The sequence below is a fragment of the Artemia franciscana genome, chromosome 5 (assembly GCF_032884065.1).
Source record: "Artemia franciscana chromosome 5, ASM3288406v1, whole genome shotgun sequence".
Taxonomy (NCBI): Eukaryota; Metazoa; Arthropoda; class Branchiopoda; order Anostraca; family Artemiidae; genus Artemia; species Artemia franciscana.
Genome location: NC_088867.1, coordinates 35,721,141 through 35,736,315, shown reverse-complemented (window position 1 = coordinate 35,736,315; position 15,175 = coordinate 35,721,141). Strand labels below are relative to the sequence as shown.

General features: G+C 35.1%; 1 protein-coding gene across 2 annotated transcripts in view; it reads left to right on the top strand.

Annotated features, from left to right (window-relative positions):
* LOC136027332 (uncharacterized protein DDB_G0283697-like) overlaps positions 1 to 14,320 on the top strand; it is a 158,995-nt gene extending 144,675 nt beyond the window's left edge. The window contains exons 8-11 of one of the 2 annotated variants that reach the window (XM_065704469.1): positions 3,251 to 3,387; positions 4,481 to 4,611; positions 6,114 to 6,284; positions 13,853 to 14,320. In XM_065704469.1, coding sequence (XP_065560541.1) covers positions 3,251 to 3,387; positions 4,481 to 4,611; positions 6,114 to 6,284 — 439 coding nt within the window. In that variant the 3' untranslated portion in view covers positions 13,853 to 14,320. Of the gene's footprint in view, positions 1 to 3,250; positions 3,388 to 4,480; positions 4,612 to 6,102; positions 6,285 to 13,852 lie in introns of both variants that reach the window. The other variant, XM_065704468.1, reaches the window with a different exon arrangement.
* Positions 14,321 to 15,175: the final 855 nt, after the last annotated feature.

The following is a 15,175-nucleotide window of genomic DNA, read 5'->3' as shown; positions in this document are numbered from 1 at the left end:
CCATTTTAGCTAAATATATAATCTGGTACGACAGCCCCTGTTGCTAAGCCGATCAAGTCATCATAGGGGAATAATTTCTATGCATTTTGACCAATCTGGTTGAAACTGCTGCATTAGAATTTCTATCTGATCATTTAGGTTCATGGGGATAACTAGGGCAAAAGGTTGGGGGTGTTTCTTCTGACCTAGAAAGCTTAGAAAGGGCGCTCACTCTCAAATTCTGCAATTGATTGACTCCTCTTTTCAATTTTTGCACGATATGATTTTCTAGGATTGTCTTTTTGATAATAAGTGTGATTAAAAGGGGAAAGGCGAGTTTGCAAAAAAAATTAAATAAATAAATTAGTAAAAAAGCAAAAACTAGATGAAACACAGGTGACTTATAAGAGGATTTTCTATTGTGCATCTAAACAAACGTTGTTTTTTCTAGAACTATCCAAGTTTTGAAGACCTGGGCCTAGATTTTCTTTGGTTTATTCTTATATTTAACTTATTTGAGGGGAGAGTATATAGCAAATTCTTATATTAACTATCTCAAGACCCATACGAATCGGAACATTTATCTCTTCTAAGTATTTATATAATTAATAGGAAACATAAAACATGGACAATTTGGTGTAATTCAAAGGGGATGACCTCCCAGTCCTCAATCTCAGTTCCAGCTATGTCCATGGGCGTGTTATGCAGAATTGAAATCAAGAAATATCTTTGTTTCGCCCCAACAATATCTGAAATCCAGAGGAATCTCAAATATCATTAGATGTTTCAAGAGGAACCGATATGCAAAAAAAATATCTTCACATGAGACAAACAGAAACTTGAAAGTGCAACCTAATCATCCAATAAAAGTAAAGTACAATTCAATGCAGAAGAAAATTGTAACATTACGAAAGAGAAAGAATAACAAATGAGTAAATCAGCTTTGAGGGAGTGAAGATATTTTTTCGATATTGAGGGTGTGATCATTAGTGGAAAAGTACGTCCCTCATATAGCTGAGGGAACAAACAAGGATGTAGTAACCAAATATGCTTAAGAGCAACCTGAGGATTTTGTACCAGCATATCACGTTAGGCCTTGAGCAGTGATAATCACTCATGTGCCAATTTTAAAGTAGTGGAATGGATTTTTTAATAACGTTTGTAATTTAAGAACTATGACGGATTAAATCTTTAGTAGTCCTTCTACTCTTAAAAAGTCTACTTCTGGAAAGAATTAATGGCCTTTTGTAAGACATACTGCAATGGATGGATCAACAGTACACAATTCAGATGAATTTAGATGCACCTACCAAGCCAAGTTTGGTTGGCTGGGTTACCAACAATTGAGTTACTAACCAGGGACAACTATCCTAGTAATTTCTTTGCTAGGAGGGTTACCAACCCCCTGCGAAAATTACTAGTACAGCTGCATCATAGACTAAAATTATGTTCATTTTGCAGTTTTTTACTTTAGGGACCATCCAGGAGATGCATAGAACGGTATGTTGACAGTATCATCTACCTTGGAGTGGAAGAATGTGCTTTTCCACTAGGAACTGCTCCATTAAAAAAGATTCTTGGTCTAACGCATTATCTGAGACATCCTTTACAACATAGATGCTCATTCCGTCCCTGGTAGTTCCCTCAGCTTAAAACGATTTTACCTTCATACACTCATTTTACTTGATCTCACTCTCAAAATTGAAAATAACATCAGTCTTCCTGTCAGACTTGACAAATTCATTTTTAATTAGCTTATCTCTGCGTAACATTTTCAGATAATACTTATTTTTTTGAATATATGAAAAAAAAAATTGTTCCGAGAAGAAAATTTTTGGAAGAAAAGTAAACAGCTATGTGAAAACCTAAAACAAGTAGAAAGGAAATCCTTTTAAAATCCAAACTTTATATAACCAGAAAGGACTAAAAACGGAAGAAGGTTTAAGTGATGGAACGTCGTGTGGTGAAGCAGAAAAGTGGCCCTTGGGGATAAAGATCAGGTTATGGAGAATGAACAATCCTCATATTCAACTGACTAACTATTATTATCTTTCATATAGACCATCAGTTCCATGGATTCAAAATTATTTTTAGGATAATCTGAAAATCTTATTTAGATGAAGTATACATAAGCTTACTTTAGATTCTAGCCACGGTTAGTTGAGTAAGTGATATCAGGGGTAGTTCAGTGAAATGAAAAGTGTGTCGGGTTCTTAAGAGCATGAAAAGGTTCCTGGAAAAACAAATTGTCAGTCCAGTCAAAAGTTTTATAAAGCATCATTGGGAAAGGTAAACTTTTGTTGGTAGTAACCCTTGTGATGATGAAAGCTATGGCCTGAAATCATCTAACCCATAGGTGGTTCTCTAACCCCATATAGTGAATCACAAAACACTCTCTCTGCTCCTCATTTTTAGTCTCTCGTACGTTTTTTTCTGGAAATTTTTTGAGAATACTTTAACTTGTTTTTGCGATAAACTCTTACAAATAAGATCAGCCCAAATAACAATTCTTAATCCACTTCATTCACTTACAATTTCTTAATCGACTTCAGACGGGAATTGTTCCTTTTCTTATAGTTTTTTTTTCAAAACATTTTTTTAAATTTTCAGTTACTATGGGCTAGAGTTATCCCTATCACTATGTTTCATATGATGCCGCAATCATGATACAATTAGTCAAGATTGCTAATTTTTCTTGTTTTCTCCTTTCTTTAGTCACGCAGATCACATCAGTATATTCAATCGTATGTGAGCAGGTTGTTATTGGAATGTATTTGAAGTGTATGCTCTGTTAGTTTCATTTTTGTCTAAAGCTTTAATTTATCCATCTTTCATCAGCAAGATTTTAATTTTATATTTTTTGTATGATTACCATAAACTGATCTACAGTATTGCCTATAACGTAATCTACAATTGCCATAAACGTAAGATACATTGAATGCTAATTTACTCCCGACCCATGGTATGTTATCAATAAACTTAAATCAGTTGGTTTGATTTGCCATTTTAGAACACATGGGTTACACGTCGTGATGAGCTAACCAGCACCCAATGAAAGATTAGGGGGAGGGGTAATACTAGAAATTAATTTGAAAATCGATCCAGGCAGCAAGAAGCTTTTTGCTAAATGTCCCTTCATAAAAGGTGTAGGGCTTTTTTGTAAAATAAAATACTCTGCTGTCGTTGATCAAAACACTGATCCTTTTTTTTAACTGATCTCTAAAGTTTTACAAGAAAACTTCAGAGAAGTGATAAAATTATCTCGTTGCAGGAATCAACCGAAGCCATTGCCAAGAAGTGATCGATCACGCCCGTTACCAAATCCAAAATCCGATAGTCCAGCATCTTCTCAACGACCTCTAAGAGCACCTTCAGCAAGAGTCATAAGGAATCGTAATGAATGCAGAGGTAAACTGTTATTACTTATCTATCACCTCACCAAAAGTTTTGATAGATTTAAAATCGGATCAAAGCTATTAATATTACACCAGGATTGGTTTTAATCCAGAAATTCTAGGGGCTTAAAATGACAAACAATTTTTATCTAAGGGTTATAGTTATTTTGCTAAACTTCGATATTTATTAAATAATGTAGAGGGCGCGTTTAAAAAATGAAAATAATTAATGAATTATTAATTAATCAGTAAACTAAACTAAAAATAGTTAAATAATAACAATAGAATAATAATAATTGAAATACATATTAATAATTAAATATTTTATATAACAAATAATTTTTTTTTTAAATTAATTAATAAATTTAAAATGTTTTTCTTTAAAAAAATGAAAGATTTGTTAAAATTTGGCCTGAGAATTTTTCGGGAGAGGGGGAGAAAGGCGCTAATCAAGAATTGGCCCTAAGCGCAAGAGATGGCAAAACCACCCTGTATAATACCAAACAAATGTTGAGGAAATTCCAGAGGCGTTTTTTTTTTTTTTTTTTTTTTTTTTTTGCGTGTGTGTGTTAATGATGAAATGTTCTTACACGTCACGAAATACATTTTTATTCGTGGAAATGCACCTTTCTAACCCTATGGAAAGTGAAACAGTGTTTCTCTATTAAAAAGAATGTGGTTGGTTGGCTTCTTCTCTGTCGTTTAAAACAAATCATGATAAGGCGTTTCCAAAAAGTATGACTCCTGACAAAAAAAATTGAATAAAGCTATAGACGGCAACCTATTTAACTTATGCTATCTGGATGCTAGTTTTACACTTTATGGATAAATTAGCCTTAACAGGTGAACCTTGATATTGGGTAAGCTACCCGTTCCAGGCTAATGAATGTGATGCAGTCCATTTGTTCGAGATGCCATTACTACCGAATCAACCGTGACGAAGACGCCAGTGGATGTCATCTATGAAATCGTTTTGAATGGTTAAATTGACCCTTAATGAGTAATAAAAATGCTCTGATGTTTGGTTATATTTTATTGCGATTTACTGGTGTTATTATCTTTATTTATTTAAGTATTTGCAGAATATAACACTCTCTACATTCTAGCAAGACAAGTTCGACCAAGCAGCCGAAACAGTGACAGAGTCTCAGTATCTGGGAGTTCTAGAGCTCGCCGTCAAGACACTGGCTATTCTAGTGCTTCTTCCCAGCAATCCCATAAATCTGGATTTGCAAAGGTAATTTGAAAATCATATTGTTTGTAAGATCCATCTAAGACACTGCAAATAATATTAAGAATAATAATATAATGAATCTGAGCACTTATAAATTAAAATACTCGCAACTAAGAGTATTTTTCAAATTTGCTGCGGTATAAACAAAGGTTCCACTTGAGAATCTGATAGTTCACTTTCATACCTTACTAATTAAAGTTTCTTTTATTATGCACAACTGTATTAATCCTTCTTCTTCTTTTCTTATTGCCAAGGCCATTGTCGACACAATGTGTTTGACTTGGTAAAGAGTTATGTTTATCGACGCATTTTTACTATTTTTTTCTTTATCGCATAGGGTGGAGCGTTTTAAAGCTCGAGGTTGACCTATTCAGCATTAAGCTAAAAGACTTTTTTAAAGAACCAAACCGTTCAGAGATCAAATAACAAGCCAAAGAATCCCCTTCATACCTAAGGAGTCCTACGGACCAATATGATATGAGATAAGAAATCTAAGATTGTCATTTTAATCGCAGCAATCGAAACAGTGCCCCTGCAAGCTAGGTATATGATCCACCCAGTGTCAAAGGGAAAGGTGTCAAACATGAAAATAATCAGCATGAAATGAAGGTCTTGCACATTCTCTGCTGTTCTGCATACTCTCGAGGTTTTTGTTTTTATTTTTGCCAAATTTCTTGAATAGCTTCTGTCCCTATATTACCTAAGAAAATTTACAGGCCATTTAAATAGTCATCATGTTCCTTGTTATTTATGCTATTTCCTTCCTTCAGTTTTTATTAACCGATTCAAATCCTGTATAATTCCGCTAATTTTAACAGTTTTTAATATTATTGACATGTTGACTATCTGTCTATCTTTTTTTCTGACAAATCTTGTCCCATTTGTCATTTTGCTGTGTTTGTTTTAAGTTTTACCCTTAATCGCAAATTTTAACTATAAATTTTACAATTCCATGTTTGAAACATAAGGCACTTAATTTTAGTCCATAACCAGATGAAAACAGTTTTTTGAGTGGGCCGTGGTGTAGCATAAGTCGGGTCAGTAGACTATGGGAAGATATTCTTGTTCTATGAGCAAATTAATCAACATTATATCCGTTGATTACTTAGAAGTGTGACTATAGTCTATTAGTTCTTAAAATACACTCTTGTTAAAATTCTGCTAATATACTAATTACTTCCTTCAAAATGCGCCCCAGCCCTTTCCCCTCTTATTTGTTGCTTTTAGCCCTGGGATATATATAAAAAGTTTATGATCTCACTGGCAAGTACTATTTTTTTTTGTCCTTATTTCTCGTCAAGAGTAATTTCATAATTCCCAAAATAAAATGAAACAATTAGCCAAACAAAGCCAATCTATTGAAAGAAATCCCCTCAGAAACAGGTTTCAAATTTGGCCTTTTACTAGGCTATGTCCACAGTATTGGCAATTAAGGTTGTTTATGATGAAATAGGGGGCATTGGGACAATTCCAATTATTAATAATGCTTTTCAGTCTGTTCGTAGCAAGCACAAGGAAGGGGATGTAACCGAAGAGATGAGCGACGAAGGGATGGAGAAGGTGCAACCGCCAGTTCATCTGAGAGAAGGGCGAGACTTCAAACAATTTCGGGGAAAGCGTACGAGCCACCAAGGATCACCAAGAAGCAAACAGACGAAGGGAACGATGACATTTAAGTAAGTGCATTTTGATGCGGAAATTGTTCTTATAAAGAACAAATATTTCTGACGAAAAGTTGCTAAGATCTCTTAGTACTATTCTTTTTATATAGTTACTATTGCCAGGGCAATCGTCTTGTTTGGTGATGATTTACGATAGTGAATTCATCATTATCAGTGAATAGTCATTCATCATTTTGTATGTGACGATGCAGTTTTTGTCCAAAAATGGATTTTAAAAAAATATATTTTTTAATTACAAAAGCGAGTAAACTCCTCTATTTGTGTAGTAATTTCCTCTATTATGAGCCCTTAAAGAAATCTCTAGGATATTCCAGCACCGTGGTAGCTGCAAAAAAAGGACATTGTTGGTGACCCTATGCAAATAATTGTATTTCAGTAATATACCCTCACTGGTTTTAAAGAGAGCTCTATCCCTGAATTCCACGGGAAACCTATCCTATCATTCCACGACAGCCAGTGAGTGTTAAATAAGTCATGGGGAATGTTTTCTAAAAGATGCAGGTGTTAATTACGTCATAAGGAATGTTTGCTAAGGGATGTAGGTATTAATTACCTTATAGTTTCTTTTTTTAAAACCTAAGAGGCCCAGGGCTTCATACTCTAGGATTACCATGGTTGTTACATAATAGAGATTATTTTTGCTTAAAAACCCGTTAGGGGTAGCAAACAACCTTGAGGACACGCTAGTGAGAGACCTTCAAGTCCCCGTACACCTAGCAAGCAATTCCACCAGCCTCCTAGCATTCAATTCCAATGGAGACATAACAAGCGATTCCAATGCGACCCTAGATTCTAATTCCATTGGGAGCCCTGGTATCCAATTTCACCGGGTCCCTTAACCTAACCACCAGGGCCCCTAACATCTGATTTCACTGGGGAGCCGTGTCCAAGCATCCAATTCCATTGGAGGCCTAACATCTAATTCTATCGGACCCCTAACTTAACCCTGGTTGTTCCTAGCAGCAAATTCCAATGGGGGCCCTAGTATCCAATTCCATCGGGGCCCTAGAATCCAATTTCATCGTAGGCTCTAACCTAACCACCGGAGGTTCTAGCATCCAATTCCATCGGGAGGACTCCTAGCAACAAATTTCACCGACAAGACGGTTTTCAAGATCTTTCAAGAAACCATTGAATGTCATGAAATAGGGGAATGTCTACCTATGTTAAGGACGACGCATTCACACGTAGCCTGTTTCTTCATTTCTTGTGAGGAATCCTCGCTTGTAACTGAGGAGGACACAAACGTTAGCGCTACGTAATGACGACGTACACATAGGATACTACGTAATACTTTAAGAGATTTCATTTTCTTTCAATGCATTATCCTTTCTCTTTCAAGACTTTTTTCTCTTTGAGATTTTGTTTTCTTTCAAGGCGTTATTCTCGTGGAACATTTATATTCTAATGATTTTTGACCCTATTATGATTCGATAGGAATTCCCCTTCAATGGAACGGAACATTAACCAGGTGTACCATGAAAGCCTTTCTAATATTATGATTCAGGAAATAAATTCTATGAAATAACCAATTCCACACAAGGAGAATCCCCGGTTCGCGCATACCAGAATTATTAATTTGATAGCATGTTTCCAGGCCTTTCCACACGAGAGTGTAAAAGCATTCAAATACTATCTATTAGATGCACCTACCTATTGCAGCATTATTAATGTTCCAAAGGGACTCAGACAAGTTAAGTTAGGTACCGAGTCAATGTCATGTTATGTAGCATTCGCATTAGATTTCTCATCGCATTAGTGAAATATTTTAAAGTTTTATCCTGGATGAAGAAATCTAAGAAACCATAGACTTTCGTACACACAAATTTTATTAATGAAAAGAATATTATAAAATCATGAAATTCCCGAAAGAGCTGTTAATACTCAACAAACAGAAAAGAAACATGAAAAGCTCTTAAAGGATAAAATACAATAAGAAAGAACCATGAAATCACAGAAAAACAGTTAAAGCAAAAAAGACGTGAATTCAAGAAAGAGAGGGGGTTACAGAAACAAATTCCAAAAGGGGGCTTGTTATTGGAGGTAAATTTCGGCCATATTAAAAGCCCTTTCTGCGAGGTCTTAATGAAAATGCCGTGTTTCTTTGTTCCAAGACTATGCGTATTCACGCTGCCATGACAATAGGTGGCTGATCCACACCCTAGCGAGCAATTCCAGTGAGCCCCTAGCATCAAATTCCATCGAGGGTGGGGGGACTAGAAAACAATTCAAATGGAACCCTAGCTTGCAATTCTACCGGGGTCTCCTAACAACCAATTCCAATGGAGTCCCCCCATGAACCAATTTCAGAGGGGTCGTTTGTCATTAGAGATAAATGTAAACCCAATTAAGGGTTACTTCTGAGAAATTTTCATGGAACTGCCACCTTTCTTTGATCTGGGGCTATGTATATTAACACCATCGTGACAATATGAGGCTAGACAACCCTAGCAAGAAATTCTAGCTGGATATAAACATGAAATTTAAAACATATTAAGATTAATTTCTGACAGGTCTTAATGATAACGCCACGTTTCTTTGAGCCAAAACCATGCACATTCACGCCACCAGGACAGTATGCGCTGACCCACCCCCTAGTGAGCACTTCCAACGGGGTCTCTTGACATCCAATTCCACAGGAACCTAGAAACCAATTCCAATGGGACCATAGCGAGTCATTCCTTTGGGACCCCCTAACATCCAATTCCAATGGGCGCCCCCCTAGCAACTATTTCCATGGGAAAGGTTTGTTATTAGAGATATATTTAAGTTGAATTAAGAGTTATTTCTGTGAGGTTTTAATGAAAATGCTACGTTTCTTTGAGCCGAAGCCACGCATATTCATGCCACCATGACAGTATGTGGTTAGCCCACCCTACCAGCCCAATGAAAATGCCTCATTTTGACTGGATAATAGATTTCAGAGGATGATGGATTTCAGACCCCCTCCACCACTAAACAAATCTTTTGGCACCTCCTACCTTAATTGTAAGCTGTAGAACATGTTACTCCAAGCAACTCACGACACAGTGTCACGGTTCGGATGTTAAACAGCACCTTCCGCTACCCCCTCAATGTGATGGCCTCCACGGTAATTCACGTCACCGTCATAATATGTTGCTGCTCCCCCGTGACAACCCTATGATACGCAATGTCATTCCGAAGACATTCTTCAGATATTTTTGTGTTAAAAATTATTCCTTAAATCCATTGGTATATGATTTTGCAAGCCAACCCACCGTGATACACCATATCAGTTCACGCCACCATGCCACACTATGACTTGCCCTCTGGTACCCTCTAGCACCCCATCATCGTTTGAAAGCATTTTCCAGATATTTTCTTGTTAAAAATCACGGAATAAATCCATTGGTTCATGTTTTCGTAAGCAAACTCTGTGTGATACACCTTGTCAACTCACAACGCTTCGTCACACTATGACTGCCCCTCTGGTACCTTCTAGCACCCTCTAATCATTCCAAGGACATTTTGCAGATATATTCTTATTAAAAATCATGCATTAAATCCATTGGTTTATGTTTCCGCAACCCAACCTTCCCTGATACCCCATGTTAGTTCAAGCCACCATTCCACACTTTACTGGGCCCTCTGGCACCCTCTAGCACCCCTTCATCAGTCCTAAGGCTTTTTACAGATATTTTTTTACTAAACATCCTTCATTAAATCCATCAGTTCGTGTTTTTGCAAGCACACCCTCCGTTATACAGCACGTTAATTCACACCACCGTCTCAAACTATTACTGGCCCTCTGGCATCCCCTCGTCATGCCTAAGACATTTCTAGATGTAGATACAGGGCTGAAACACTTTGTCCCACTTTTTTTTAATTTTACGAACTTGTCAACTTTATTATTTTTTTATAGATAACTAAACTTATTGAATTTTGCGTGTTTAGAATTATTAAAAGCCAGTTTTTTAGATGAATCTTGTCTTTCATGGCTTTAAAGATCCGACTTAGCTGATTGTTTTTTAGAATGGATTGTTTGATGGATGTTTCTGAGTTGTGTTTTTATTCCTAAAGCATGTGAACTAAACTCAAATTGATACGATTTAATCAAATTTGATGTGTGCTTTTTGGCTTATTTCAAAGTTTGAAACATGAGAGCTGACAGAGGCATATTTTGATTGTTAATGACATTTAGTAATGTGTGTAGTAGCAATGTGAAAATTACATTTCACATTGTCAATGCACAATTTATTTAGTTTGATTAGCCAAATGTGCAATAGATCTTCACCATCATATTTCTTCCTTTAAATTCATTCCTTTAAATTTATATAAAATCAGCTGGTAAATCATTTATCTCTATAGAAATTTAAAGTGCAGAGCTTTGGAAAACAAAAGAGATTGCTTCAAAACTCACCAATGGGCCTCATTTAAGGGTTTTATTTAGCTATACATTCCTTATTCTTTTCAATAGAATTTGTATATAAAAATGCTGTTTCTGTTAAAATGTGTGTTTTATTCTAACTTGGTTTAAGTTCTATTGATTGTCATAAGAAAGCAGTAACCAAACAATATTCCAAAGTGCTCAATGGCCCGTTATTTGGGAAACTTACTATATAACTTACCATAAATAAATAATGTTAAAACTGGGTGTATCCATATCTAAATATGAATTAATAAGGAAACGGAATCAACTCAAAGACAGGCCCTACGAAACAGCGATTCTCCCATCACCCAACAATCAAATACAAATTATAAATTTTCTAAGTCACCGCGGATCCAACGCTAGCAAAACAAAATCCCAAAAATATAAAAAATCCTAAAACAACAAAAATTCATTTAATACTAAGCGTTCAATTAACCAAGCGCTCGTGACTGCTAGATCTCAGCAGGAGCCAAGATCCAAGCACACGCCATAGCTACGGCCGGACCAAAGTCTGAATGAACCAAGGGAGTATTCGGAGTCATCACTCCTCCCTGTTGTGAACTGTGTACAAACTTACTTTTCTTACTAGTTTAAGTAGTCCAGAAAACACCATGAGAGATATCCATATATGATAACGAAGATAGAGATATAAAATAAATATTCTTTATATTTAGGACATCAACAGGAGTATGTGTAGTTGACTGGAGGACTTTTTTTCGCTTTTTTTTGACGAAGATGAACGGAAACAAGTATAGAAGGAAATTTAGATATCCACATAGACGCGTAGTAACACATAAATGACAGAGAAATATAAAACAATATAAAACACGGAGGATAGGAAACAATCGCTTTAATTTTCGGATGATTCCAAATCGACGGGAAATTTTGACTTTTATTACCTGAACAAGCACATTAAATGATAAATTTTTAGGTAAAAGAACTCCCAGAAATCGCTCATGTCAATATGGAGGGGGGTGTGCGACTTTTGGAGTCTCTTGGTGTATGAATCTCAGTTATTGTGGGATATCTGACATCTGTACGAGAAAAAAAAGAAGGTATGAATTTCTTAATACAAGCTAGTAGAATTTCGTCCAACCAATCGAAAATCTTCCCTTCATTTCTTGAAGGCTAAGTATAAGGGATTATTCATCCAGAGCTCCGGTACCTAGAGTAGTATCATCTGTAGATGCAACCAATTCTTCTCAATTATCAGATATAAACGGCTTCGCAGTCTGAGAGTAAAATTAAAGACACAATCTACAGCTGAAATTGATAACTGGGATGTTAAAAAGTAGGTAGAAGTCGTTCACATAGATGAGGAAGAGGGTTGGTCAATTAATAGAACCTTGGGGCAATCCGTATTCCATTGGAACTTGCTCGTTTGTATCTTCTGTGGCATTAGATCTGTCAGTGAGGCATGAAGAGAACCAAGACAAGTGCTTCCGCACGCACACCATGATGAGAAAGTATACCAATGAGTTCTTTTGTGTAAGGCTGTCAAAAGCTTTTTTACATCAAGAGAAATGGCACAATGAATGAGATTAGAATTTAGAGATTGTCGTATAAACTGAATGATTGCAAGCATGTTTCATAGATTTCTTTGCACCAGACTCAAGCTGATACCGATGGAATTTTTTTTTAATTTAATAACAAAAGTTAGTTAACGAAAATTAACACAAGTTAACAAAAATCAAGTCAAAATTAAAACAAATAGAAATTAATTTCTATTTCAAGTCAATTAATTCTATTCATTTCAAAACTAAAACAAATAGAACGAATAGAAATTAATGAATAAATCAAACCTGAAAGAATATGAATTGAAGTAAATAATTCATTCAAACGTAAAACAAACAAATGATCTTTGGATTTTTTTTTCTCATACAAAAATCAAAATCCAAAGAAAGTTCAAAGCAAAAAGTTAACAAAAATCAAGTTAACAAAAAGTTAAGAAAATCAAGTCAAAACTACAAGAAACAGAAGTAGATTTGAAGGAATAAATCAAACCTGAAAAGATATAAATTGAAGTAAGTAATCAATTCATACGTAAAACAAGTAAATGGTCTTTGGATTATTTTTTTCTCTTACAAAAATCAAAATCTGAAGAAATTTCAAAGGAAAAAAAATCACTACAATAAATGTAAGTGTAAATTTCAGCCTAGTTATAAAATTTTTAAACGGAGACGTTTTTAGTCCCTAATTTTGCTTTGATTCCGTCATAATTGATGCAGCGAATTTAATCCAATAAATAATGAATTCTAGCCCATAGCAATGAAAAATTTTAGATCGTGTTTGAAGAAAAACCAACAACCGTCAAGTGAGAAAAAATCACCTTTTGGATTTGATTCAGAGAAAGTAACTGTTAGTTCCTCTAATCTCAATAGTAAAAGTTTATTGCAAAAATGAAACTAGGGAAATTGAAAAAATTGAAATCAGTCCCCCAGGATAAACTGAGATTCTGTTGTTCACCAATTGAGCTGAAAAAACTAAGAAAAGATTTGAGTACATCTTCGTAGAACTTTTCATTTCCAGAAAATATAAATTTGGGCAATTATAACGATATATTTGGCCAATTTCATGACACTGTTAAGGGGAAATTCACGTCTTATTGTCTAAAGGGTTCGTTAAGGAATCCTCGGTCACAAACACGAACGCCCATAGCTCCCTGGTTAGCATCTGGAATCCTCAAGTCAATAAAAAGGACAAAGATCCTTTTAAAAGAGTACAAGAACAGACCGAGTAATGCTAAGTTAGAAGTATTTAAGTTGCACTGTAGCATTCTGAAATCAACCATCTACACATAAATAAAAACTAGTAAATTGATATGACAAGGGTCTTTACCCCATTTAATCGAAATTAAAATAAATGTTACATAAATTCAATTTGGCTTTGTACATACAGCCAAATTTAAAGATACACACATTGCAGCTTGTATTATCTACCATAGTTTACCACTGTCCTAATTTTTTTCTAGTTCCTTCCAATCCCAAACAAAATTTATGTAATATAGACGTCCGACTGATATAATTTTACGGTACCGTTCAACTTAGTGCTTGTTCTTGTCTATCTTCAGCTTGTCTGGATTCTAGTGCATATTAACGTCGTGGTACTTAGCCAAGAGGCATCAGGGTACCCCTCCCAAATACAACCACTAATTGAATAATATTTTTTCTAGATCAAATTTGACTCCTCAGGATATAGCTGTGATACGCTCTAGACGACACATTGGTGATGATGAAGTTTGACGACGTTGGTTCGCCATATCAATCGTCTTTCTCTTGTTTCTTGTTATCCTAGGGGTCGCCGTTCTTTGTATTTATGCCGGTATTCAACCAAACGGCTTTGTTATCCTTAACAGAGAAGTAACAATTAAAGCCTTTGATATCAATACAACCTTTGGATCTTTAAATATTTCAGTTCCAAGATCCAGAACTCAGCCTGTTGATGATATCTTGTGGTTGTACATTACGGATCCACCGATAAAGGCTAGAGATATGGCGAACCGAACTTCACAGAAAATTTATAACAATCAAGAAATTTGCTGCTAACATTAGTGTCATCTATATAACTTTATCTTATTTTTTTAAGATGGTGAAGGTGAACTTTTAATTTATTTAAAAGAATAATTATTTGATTATTCCTAGTCTTTTGTATTTGTTGTATTCAGGCCCAGATAGAAATATGAGTGTTGTACTTAGGGCTTGTTCTATAAGAAAATGTTTTTTGAGTTTTTCGGGACAAATTCGAAACGAATTTAGTCAGTGCTCAGTGCAAAAAGATATAATCCTTGTCCAAAAATAAAATAAGTTTTACTCCAGAACGAAAAAAGGGAAAATTTGGACTCAGTGCAAAACAAACGAAGGCCTGACTGAAAATTTCGATTTACCCGACACATTTTGCGTAAAATTCAAGTTACAATTCAATATTTTAGTTCTTAACCAAAAATTTTCATTTTATATTCCTAAAATCAACTCGTATCCGAACCATGTCAATTAAAAAAAAGAGTGAATATAAAAACATTTAAAATAAGGTTTGTAAAAAGATATGTCTAGGGGGATTTAAAATCAAAATGAGCCAAAATTTAAATAATTAATCAACTCAAACTTAGAAAAACATAAATTACAAAATATAGTTGGGCTTCTGCGCAGTGGCAGATCCAGGTGGGGATGAGGCCCCTCACTGACGTAGTGGTAGCCTATGATTGGGATCATTTGCTCTGGTTTGGGTTGGGACGACAGTTAATGTTTTGTAATTGGTTTTTAATAGTGGAGTTTTTAGTGAGTTTTTGATTATTCAGACTGTTTTTTATTGCAAACAAGTTTGAAACAAGGTTTTAGTTACTTTGTGTGGTCTCTGTTAGAATTTACCAATGATGCATACCTAGATGTACAAACTTCTTACGTACATTTTAAAGAAATCATCTCACTTTAAAAAAAATTCCAATGTACTATTGTGAGTTTAATATAATATTTCAGTTAAATGTCTCTTTTGACAATTA